This window comes from Pteronotus mesoamericanus, unplaced genomic scaffold (genome assembly GCF_021234165.1).
Source record: "Pteronotus mesoamericanus isolate MK-2021 breed Mesoamerican mustached bat unplaced genomic scaffold, CSHL_Meso_final contig_78, whole genome shotgun sequence".
NCBI classification, from domain to species: Eukaryota; Metazoa; Chordata; class Mammalia; order Chiroptera; family Mormoopidae; genus Pteronotus; species Pteronotus mesoamericanus.
In genome coordinates, this window is record NW_026555258.1 from 4,081,142 (window position 1) to 4,092,297 (window position 11,156).

General features: G+C 59.3%; 1 protein-coding gene across 1 annotated transcript in view; it reads right to left on the reverse strand.

The window, feature by feature from the left end:
• LAMC3 (laminin subunit gamma 3) overlaps window positions 1-8,933 on the reverse strand; it is a 53,243-nt gene extending 44,310 nt beyond the window's left edge. Inside the window, exon 1 of the mRNA XM_054584836.1 lies at window positions 8,558-8,933. Within this exon, the coding sequence (XP_054440811.1) occupies window positions 8,558-8,933 (376 nt within the window). The remainder of the gene's footprint in view (window positions 1-8,557) is intronic.
• Window positions 8,934-11,156: the final 2,223 nt, after the last annotated feature.

Below are 11,156 nucleotides of genomic sequence, written 5' to 3' on the forward strand. Positions count from 1 at the left end.
TAGATGTGTATCACTTTCACACCATCATAAAGTAGACAAATTGTAAGTCAACCCATCGAAAGTCGGGGACCACCTGTACTGATAACATGTTACAACATGGACGAACCTGGAAACTATTAGGGTAAATGAAAGAAGCTAATCACAAAAGACTACATTGTCTATATGATTCCACTTGTATTAAATGTACTGTATAGGCAAATCCATAAAGACAGAAAGTAGATCAGTTGTCTAGTCATGGGGGCGGGGGCCGGCTGGGCGGTGCTGCTGATGAGCACAGGGCTTCTCTGGGCGGTGAGGAAATGCTCTCTGTTTTAAAGATTTTACTTATTTAATTTTAGAAGGAGGGGAAAGGAGGGGGGCGGGGAGAGAAACATCAGTTGGTTGCCTCTTGCATGTCCCCAACTGGGGATGTGGCTGGGGACCCAGGCCTGTGCCCTGACCGGGAACTGAACTGGTGACCTTTTTGTCTGCAGGCCGCAATCAATCTGCTGAGCCACACCAGCCAGGGCAGTAAAATGTTCTAAAACAGACTGTAGTGATGGGTCTACAATCCTACAAATATGCCAAGAACCACTGAATTGAGCACTTTGGGTGAATTATATGGTGAATTAATTAAATCTCCATAAAGCTGTTATATATATTTTTATAAATTGGACCTCACATCCATTAGGATGGTTATCTTTTTTTTTTTTTTTTTTAATTTAGAAGTGTTGGTGAGCATGCAGAAACATTGGAACCTGGTGTACTGTTGGTAGAAATGTAAAATGGTGCATTTGCAAAGAAAAAGTCTGGGAATTTCTCAAAATTTTTAAAATACAATTACCACATGGTCCAGCAATTCCACGTCTGGGGCTACATCCGGAAGGACTGAAGGCAGGGTCATGAGGACCTATTTGCACAGCCACGTTCATGGCAGCCCTGCCACATCGACCAGAAGGTGGGCAGAACCCAAGTGTCCATCAGCAGATGATGGACAAACAAGATGTGGTCCAGCCATACCACGGACTGTTTATCTTTCAGCCTTAAAAAGCAAGGACATCCTGACACCTGCTACAATGGGAATGAACCCCGAGGACATTATGCTGAGTGAAATAAGCCAGTCACCCCAAGTCAAATACTGTATGGCCCTCTTTATCTGAGGTCCCTAGAGCAGTCACATTGACAGAGACAGGATGTAGAATGCCAGTCGCCAGCCCCTGGGGGCGGGGCTGGGAGCTAGTGTTTCCCGGGGTGGGAGTCACGGTTCCCGGAGACCAGTGGCGGGAAGGCGGGGCATCAGGGTGAACGCACGGAAGGGCACTGCACGGAGCGGCACGCCTGGAATGGGCAGGGTGGCAAACGCCATGTTATGCGTATTTTACCTCGATAAAAAAAATCTGAATATATACAGGGCCCGGCAGAAGTAACGCCTGCTTGAGTGCGGTGGGTAGGGTAATAATATCGGTATAATACGCTATAGTCTTAATTTGAACATTTCACCTAAAATGTCCTGTGATGTGCTTGAGTGTGATATTGTTATGTTACAAAAGTACATGCTTATGAGTTTGTAATAAAAAGGGGCGCTGTTTGTGCCAGACACTACCCTGTGTGTGTGTGTGTGTGTGTGTGTGTGTGAGCGCGCGCATGCGTGCGTGTATGAGAGAGAGAGAGAGAGAGAGAGAGAGAAATTTGGGGGTGAGCAAAGCCCCTGAAATTACTAGTCTGTAATATGGAGAAAAGCTAAGTCAAAATGCTGAATGAAAAGAAAGACACGAAATCCACCCTTCAGAATCAACAAATTACATTAAAAAACCTCTAAGGAGTGGGCAGAAAAGAAAGACACCAAACAAGAAAGTGTGACTGTCCTCAGGGCAGTGACCTCTTCCCTTTTTTTGTGTCCTGCATTTGCCTAAGTTTCTCTTGTGAAGCTTGTTTCAATTTAAAAACGGGGGAAAACACATTTAAAAAATTTTGTTTTAAAGCAACCGCCTTGCCATGTTCTCTTTTAAGATGTTTTGCAAAGCTGTGCGGCAGCTCAGCTTGGCACTGGGAGCCCCAGGCCCTCAAAGGAAAGCTCGGGTGGCTGACCAGTCCGCGGGGGGCGGGGAGAGAGGCGGCCCGGTGGCTGCTTCTGTGCCCGGCGGGCTTCAAGCCGCGGAGCCAGGCAGCGACTCACCCCAGATGTGCGCTCACAAAAGGACGCTGTGGCGGGTCTGCCAGACTCCTGGGTAAACACCTAACAGCCAGACCCCTCGCTCTGAGACCGGAGGGGAGCTTGGAGCCACTTAAAAGGTAGCCGGCAGCGCGGAGCGTGATTAGCGTGATCGGGAAAAGGCAGTCCCTGGGATTTCATGCAAACAAGCAACACAGGGCTCTGCCTTTCCTCCTCCTTGCTGAGCCAGGAGGTGAGGGAAGGTGCTGGAACATCACAGAGACTCGGCAGGAACTTTTTGTTACCAGAGTTAATTAGAGGAGCCAAGAAAGCAACTTAATCCTCGCTTTGTGATGAAAAGCTTTCTGCCAAAGGCAGCCTGAAGGCCGGGGAAGGAACCCCACCCCCGTCGACCCCAGGTCTTCTAAACAGCAGCGAGAATTACATTTGCAGTTTCAACCCAGACCCTAGCAAGCCCCAGCAGCTGAAGAGGCTTCAGGGTGATGTGGGGATAGCTGTGTCCCCAGCGGGAAAGCTGGACCAGACACCATACCTGACTGTAAACGGCGGCTGCACTGCTTGGTAGCGCATGGATCTTACCACCCGACCGACCAGCATGCTGTTCCCTGTGCTGGGAATGCTGTTCCCCCTCCGCCTTACCTGGCTGGCTCCCACACACCGCACTGATTTAGCGGGCTGGCTGCACGCCCCGCCCTCCGCCCTGTGCAGAACGTCCTTCTCCCGCTTTCCAGGGCCGATGGCTCCTTGTCCTTGAAGCTGTGGGCCTGGGTGCCTGGCTGGGCTGCCCCAGCTGCCCTGGGCTTCCACCCCGTGTGTAAACACCTGCTCATCTCTGCCACTGGACTATGACCCCCTGGAGACAAGGGCTGTGAATCCCTGCCACTGAGCACAGTGCCTGGCGCGTAGTAGGTAGGTCTGCAAGTCCTGACCCCCAATGAGTCTTTAACAACAGCCAGCATCTACCGAGCACCTACTATGCTCCAGGCACCTGGCTCAGCGCTTTACGCACACTGTTTCTCGGGACAGCCCCAAACAGTCCCATCACTGTGCTCGTTTTACTAACGAGGGCCTTGCCCCCTGTTACGCAGGAAACAGTCGAGTCCGCTCGACCGCAGGCCCGCCTGGCCCCAAAGTTGCCGCCTGGACTAGGCGCCCCTCTGTTCAGGGCTCAGAGAGGAGGGGCTGCCCAGGAGCACTGCCACCGAGCCCGCACCTTGAGCGCTGGGCCACGTCCTCTCCAACCAGCTGGGACATGCAGCCCATCAGGAATGACAGCAGGGCAGCCATAAAACCAGGCCGGCCCACATCCGGCACCAGCGAGCAGAGTGAGCTCGGAACAGAACGGAGAGGCTTATTTTGGGAAAATGGAAACAAAACAAAGCCCTTTAATTGGAGCCATCTGGGGAGCAGGGGACGGGAGGGTGGGGCCGGAGGGGGCAGGGTGGGAAGCGGAGCGGAGTGTGGGCGAGGCTGCCCTGCCCGCTGCAGGCATCAGGACCAGGCGGCCAGAGCGGCTCCCAAGGTCGCGGCGGGGCCCTCAGCTCTGCCTTCCGCTCCCACGCCCAGCTCCTGGCCCTTTGGGTGCTGGGGAACCCCCATAACCACGATGCCAGCCCCCGTGAGAGCCGGGCCGGAGCAGGGCTGGGCCCGTCACACTTGTCTCATCTTTGGGCCAAGAGTCTAAACCCCAAAAAAGGACCAAGGTTGTCAAGCCTGTTGTCTAACCTGAAGAGAGTGAATAGGTTTCATCAGATTGGTTATTGTCTAGGGCTTTGTGTTAAGAAGGATTCCGAGGTCCAGCCTAAACTGAGACAGGACCGAAATGCCGGGGTCCCTATCCAGTCTCCACCACTGGCTCTTTGGCCTTGGCCAAAACACCTAACCTCCCCCACCTCCACTAACTGGGCAAATAACTTGAATGTAGTGACTCAGTTTTCCCATTTGCACAAAGTGCGTAACAATCACAGGGTTTAATGAGTAAATGCCTGCAAAGTACTTAGAACGGCACCCAGGCAGGCTGCCTCTTGCACACGACTAAGCATTAGCTGTGACCCCATTCAATGGCCAGGCCAGCATTCAGGGGGCCCCTTGGCACAGGGGCCTGTGCCGGGCGCCGGGTCCAGCTGTGGAAACAGGCTGTCCCTCTGCAGCTTGGAGCACGGCTGCCACGCGCAAGCCGGAACCACAACGCTACACAGCCCAGGCAGGGACGGGGAAGGGCGAGGGGCTGCGAGAGCACACCGGCAGGCCCTCTGCCCCGTCCTGGGGGCCGGGGGCTTCCTGGGGGAGGGCACCTCTAAGCTGGGTGAGGCAGACAGCACAGTCGACAGCCGCGTGACCAGGCCTTGGTGCTGGGACGGGCCCGCAGTGGGCACTCCACCGTTTTGTTTATGAGTGAGATACGGGTTGTCCAGAAGAAGGCAGGAGACGCTCTACAGGTCAAATGCAACTGCAGGAGGAAAGAAAGGCTTCCATGGCCCGTTTGCAGGCCTGCTGAAGGGCAGCCGGCGGCAGCCGGCATTGGGGGTGGGTAAAGGGTGATCTGGGCGGCTGCCAGCACCCTTCCTGGGCTTGGGGACTGGCCCCTCCTGCCACTTGGGGGCCAGTCCTGGGGAGCCCAGGAGGGGTGAGGCGGCCAGGGCTGGTGGGGCCCAGGGGTCCAGGTGGGGCTGCTTTGGAGAGTGGAAGCTAACCAGGATGGCTGCCTTGACCCCCGGACCTGCTGGGGCCCAGCATTCCAGCCAGAGCCCCCAGGGAGCAGGAAGGAGGACTTGGGCCCCCAGCGCTGGCCCCAGCCAACGCAAACAAGGCCGCCCGCTCGACAGGAAGACACAGTGGAACCGGAGCTCAGGAGACCCAGCTGGCCTTGGGCTCCTCAAGGGCCAGCAGGGCCGTCCTGCTGTCCAGCCACGGCCCAGGCCGGGGGCCCTTGTCTCCTCGCCCCAACATCCTCTCTATCCATCTGGGCTGTGCGGGCCTCAGGATATGGGGGGGCGTGGGTGGCGGCTTTCCGGCTCCCCGGTGCTGCCCCCTGACCTGAAATGCCCTCCATTTTCATGTCACCTCTCCTGCCACCCATCAGATCTCAGCGAGGTCCCTTTACCCTGAGTGTGTCCCCAGTCTCATAAGTCCCGGGCCCAGCCTGTGCCCCGTAGGGCCGGACCGCACAGCATGCGCTCGGGCAGTGGGGGCTGGGCCGGAGGGCAGGCAGGGACCCACCCGCCTTCCTCCTGCAAACCCCCCTTCTCTCGGGGACTCAGACCTCACCTGCTGGGAAACCAGAGAAGTGACGGTCTTTCTGTCACTCCAGAAGGTTCTCAGGGATCCAAGAAAGTGGACAAAGAGACCCCAGACTCCACCCCAGCCTAATGCAAAGCCTGGACCCGCCTTGCCGGCTACTGCCCGGTCTGGTGTCATTCTTGGGAGCAGCACAGTTAGGGGAGGGCCTGGGCGTCTGTCATTTAGGGCTCTGTGACCCTGGGCAATGGATTTCATTCTCAGAGCCTCAGTCTCCCTGTCTATGAAAGAACACATCGTGCGGACTCAGCGGAGTCCTTAGTGTGTGTGTGGCGAGAGCCCTCTGATTTCTGTCTGTTACCCCTGAGGACCACCCCCCTTTACCCCACATCCACCGCCAGGTCCCACCCCCCTCTTCCCTGGCCTTCACTGAAGGACTGGGAGCCGTGGATCCCGCTGCTGCCTTTCATCCCAAACGGGAAGGCTCAGCTTAGCGACTCGGGATCTGGAACAGATGTCTGGGCGCTCGCGGGGGGCTGGGAAAGCAGCGACCTCTACCAGGGGACTGACCGGCTGCCGCCCCTGCCGCTCGCTGCCCCGCACCCCACTCCCCCAAGGAGACCCTGGGCCAGCGGCCACCCACGCTCCCCTCCCACTGTCAAGGAGAGGGGGTGGGGCCGGGGGAGGGGTGAGGCCAGCGGAGGTGGCCTGAGGACCGGGAGGAGAGGCTCCCGCCCACTTCGCCTGACCACAGGGCCTCCGCTGGTAATGCGGTAACAGCCCCGGACCTCTTCTTCCCCCGATATCACGCAACCCCTGGCTCGGCGTGGAGCAAACCCAAGTCCAATGGGGCCCAGCGTGGGCCAGCTTGGCGAGTATTTCTCAATCCCTTTGGAGGGGACACCCCCCAGGGGAACCTCAACCCCGAGCTGCTCTCAGCGAGTGACGACAGTCACACACAAGGGCTGTCACGGTCCTGGTGAGCATGCACCTCCTCCCGCCCTCCCCTCTCCAGCTCATGGAACCAGCACAGCTGCCTGGGAGGGTGGCAGCTCTTAGCTCTACTTTACAGAGAGGAAGCCAAAGTACGGGAGGGCATGGCATCTGCCCGCCGAGTGGCCGGCCGGGCCCGAGCCCAGAGCCCGGTGTGTGACTTCCACCCCCTTCTGTCTCCCAGAGCCCTGAGCTGGGCCCACAAGCACAGGGCAGAGGAGGTAAAATTGTCACTCATTCATTTTTTTCATTTATTGTACAAACCGTTGTAGGATCCCCCTATACGCCCGATGCTGCAGAGTGGCGGAACACAGGTGTGGGGTGGGCTTCACCCGTGTGCGTGTGCGGGGGGGTGCGCATGTGCGTGCTTGACTGTGAGTGTGTGTGAGGCCCTGGCTCAGTGCGGGGTTCCCTGGTTACATGCGGGAAGGCGCCGGCCTGCGAGCGGCCTGGGCGGGGTTCAGGGCGGCCGCGCGGCGGGAGCACAGGACTGGGCGCACCACCAGCACTGGGCAAACGGGAACCGCCCTCAAGTCCAGACACGTCCCCACCCACCTTGCCCGTGCCTGGGCCGCCCCCGGATTCCACGACACATGTAACACATCAGCCCAACCCGCGCCCTTTGTCATGGAACACCATGTCTCCTCCACACCCCCACCCTGTCCCGGATTCCTTCCCCTGGGGCCTTGGGGTCCTGCCAGCTGCGTCCAGCCAGCTCCCCCAGCCTTCCTCCCCCCTTGGTTTCCTGTCACCCGCCTGGGTAGAGACCACGCCCCATCTGGAAGTCCCACCTCGAGGTCCTGATGGGCCAAGGGAAGGTGACAAGCAAGCCCCAGGGAACTGAGTTTCTTGGGGCAGCAACCAGCACTGGGAGTCTCGCTGAGGGGCCCAGTGCCCCCCACCTCATGTGAATGTCATCTCCCCACCCTCCCCAGGGCACTGTCCCCCAGGGCGAGCAAGGGCCCGCTCCCTTGACAGGGCTCACATCAAGGACTTTCTGCTCTGATTTTGGTCACACTGCACACAGATGCTCATATCCAGACTGCCACATAGTGACTGTGTGCCATTGGGTGAAACTCTTAATCTCTCTGAGCCTCAGTGTTCTCGTCGGAAAAATGGGGATGCAGCCCCATAACGCCTTCTCCAAACTGCTTGGCTCCGCGGTGCTTTGCAATTCCAAACTTTTCAGAGTTTAGAGAGATGACCCGGGCCTCACACCATGGACTCTGTTCACACCCCGGCGGGGTCTGGGGCGGGCACTCAAATGAGATTTCAGCAGCAAAATGTAAGAATATTCACTCTAAGTAGAATAAACAAGGTCTATAAATAGCTTCGGGTCATATTGAGCAGCCAAAACAAGTTGTAAAATACTTTGGAGTTTCCAAAGTGTAGGGAGATTTTGGATCCACAGATAAGAGCGTGAGGATGGGTTGACACTCACCCCCTCGCTCCTACCGAAAGTCTGCGGAGGTTGCGACAGGTTAGAGGCTCAGCTCAGTGCCTGGCACCTCTAGGGGCTCCACCAGGACCTGCACTGGGTTGGACTTGGGTGGGGGAGGGGCACTCCCAGTCCCACAAAAGGGGAGGGCCCCGGAACAAAGAGCTGGGCCCCTCCAGATGGGATTCGGGTTCCCAGGGGTCCAAGCGCGCTGCACCTTGGCATGGCGTTGGGTGGAGGGGGCACGAGCAGAGCAGAGAAGCCATGCTGAACGGTCCAGCTCCCAAAAGCAGCATGAAGCATGGCTGCTGCTCATGCTAAACCTGCCGCATGAGGAATGCCTTGGCTCCCCACCCCAAGACCACACCCAGGGCCTGCACCCGGCCTCGGGGATTCACTGAGGCCCCATGTGGGCCGGGTGACCCAAGATTAGGTTCCCACCTTAGAGGGCAGACTGGTTCACCTCCCGGGAGGTCGCCATCCCCCGCTTCCCCCGCACAGCCACTACAGCGAGCGGTCTTTGCACCCAGATCCGCTACTCTGTTAAAGGCTCCCAGAGGCTTCCTGCCGCTCCAGCCCGAGGGGGCGCCCATCAGTCTAACCTTTCAGCCACTGGAGACGGAGGTTCCGTTCCTGAGCCCCCATATCTGCGTTCTACAGCCCACCCAGGGCGCACACGATGGGGTGAGGACAGAGGACGAGGTGGTGGGGCCTGGAGCGCCGCCCCCATCGCTTACCCAGGCGGAGAGTGATGTTGACCGAGGTGGGGTACTGCACACCGAAGGCCATGGACGGACTCTGCCACCAGGTACTATCATCCTGGCTGTGGAAGTCGGTGAGGTACGAGGCATTGTGGTGGCGCAGGGGGTCCGCGGCGTCGCAGCGCTGGCACTGCGCCCCGGCGCCCCCTGCCGCGCCCACGTGCGGGCAGAAGTCCTCGGGTGGATGGCCGCACGTGTGCGAGGCCTCGGCCAGCCGGCCGAACGCCGCGTTCTCGAACACGGGCAGGCAGCGCTGAGCGCGCCCCGCGCCGTCGTAACACGAACCCATGCCCGAAACGGCCGCCCGCGGCATCGCGAGCGCCAGGCCCAGCAGGAGCGCGGCCGCCGCCATGGCCAAGGGCACCGACGTCCCGCGCTCCCGGCCGTGCGCGCCTGGCTCTTCAGCCCGGCTCTGCTCCGGTGGGCGCGGACGGCGCCGCGGGGCGCCAGGGCCCGCCTCCCCCGGCGGGCGGGACCCACGGCCGTGTTGGGAGGGACCGACGGCGGGCGGCTCCGCCACCGCCCGGCCGCTCCGTCCCTTGGCGCAGACCCCACCTGGCGGACGCGCCCGGGAGTGCCCGGCTTTGCAGCCGCCCGAGCTGCCTTCCCCTGGGGGTCCGTAGCCTCGGAGCCTCAGGGTCCTGCTTGTAAAACGGGGTTGATCACGATGCAGCTCCATTCCCGCGTTGCGCGGTTTCCATGGCCGCTCCTTAAAGGGAACCTGCTCACCTGTCCCCCTTTCCTCCTGAGATTACAGGGGACGGCAGGCCTTTCCCTGGTCTTCACCGTGCACACCCCTTTCTAGCAATGACGCGGGAAGGTTCCTCACGTTTCTGCAGCTCCTTTAACTCCGAGAAGTGCATCTGCTGTGGGTCCCTCTCTGCTCTCAAAGCAGAGAGACTCCAACCTGATATTTGTGACATCCCTGATCTCATCACAAGTATCAGTGAGAAGCCTTGGCCACCCCCTCCCCAGTAGAGGACTCTTCTTACTCTCCATTCATTCGAGTGAGTAAAGCAAAGGAGAAGAGCTATATGTTCTCATGAAAAGATGCGAGAGAAAACACCAGATAAAATGTAGCACAGACTCAGTGAGCGGGCTGATGGGATGTCACAGAAGGGGGTACATGGAGGTATTGGGGTGCAGGGAGGATGGGGTGGCTAGCTCTGCCTGGAGCTGGAGGGCGCTTCCCAGAAGAGGCTGTGAGTAAACTGGGCCGTGAAGGGTGAACCAGGGAAAGGGTGTCTCCAGCAGGGGGCACAGCACCTGCACAGGCCAGAGGTGGGCATGGGGTGGAGGGGCGAGTCCGCTGCATGTTTGCAGCTCTGGGTGGGGAGTGGGCCCTGGGGGCGCTGCAGGGGCGGGGCACAGAGGTCAGGCAATGCGGGGTGCCGGGCAGCAGGGCAACGAGCCGGGCTTCGTCCTACAGAGGGTCTGCGGGGGCACAGGTGGCTCATCTAACGGGCTGGGCCGCAGACGAGGGCCCCTTCGAGAGGCGCCAAGCAGGTGCTCGCGACCTTGTCTGTCCCCTGGCTACCCTGCCTCTACTGGCCACCTCCGTTGGGGTCTGCCAGGGTCTCCTTCCAGGTTTCCCTGCACCTGCGGCATTTCCACTTTCTCCTGCCCAGCGCCCCGTGTCCAGCTGTCAATGTTCACCCAGGATCTACCACCAGGTGGCGACATCGGCCCTATTCCGGGCTGGCCCTTCTGCCCCCTGGCAAAGGGACACTTTGGCCAGCCTTCCTTGCACAGCCAACGCGCCTGAAACCAGGAGAGGCCCTGGGTCCAGAGCGCTGGCTGTACAAATGGGGACACTGAGGCCCAGGCAGGACACACCCACAGCAGGACGTGACCAGTTCTCATCCCTGAGGTCCACTCCTCCCAGGAAAGGAGTCAGGGAGGGGTTGGCTGGGACCCCCAAATGCCAGGAGTGTCTGTGCCCCTACAGAGTCCCAGATGCCTCCCAAAATCTGCACGACAAAGGCCAATAACACTTCTGTGTCTGCAAGAAAGGGCCTCGAAATGAGCCAGGAGAACTGGAAGTCACCGTTTGGGACACGGGGCAATAAGATGCATGCTCTCCATCAAGAGAAGGCTCTGAGAGTGACCTCCCAAGCAGCATCCACTGTGACCCTGCTGCACATGTAGGACCTGAACCCCTCATCTTCGCGGGGCCACCGAAGCCATGGACCACGTGGCCCCTGTTTCCCTGTAGCTTTGAGGCCTGGCCCCACAACCTGCCCCATTGCCCTGACCCATTGTTCTCATGGTGGCGGGGAGCCCAGGAAGGCCTTGGAGCAGCAGCAGCGGGGCCCTCATCAGTCTCCTCCAGGGAGGTGTGTGGGGTGAAATCCAGGGGACCAGCATGGAGGTGGTGTGGCAGGAGAAAGCCGGTGTCTGTGTGTGGCCGATGGGGGAACGTGCCTACGCCAGGGACCGGGAAGTCCCTGCAGAGGCCTGGCCTCCGGCTTGGGGCTGCAAGCAAAGGGGGCACACTCCACTCCCTACAGTCCACCTGCCAAGGGTTAAAACCTTCTAGGAGAAGAAAGCAGGGAGAAAAACCCTGTTCTGATTT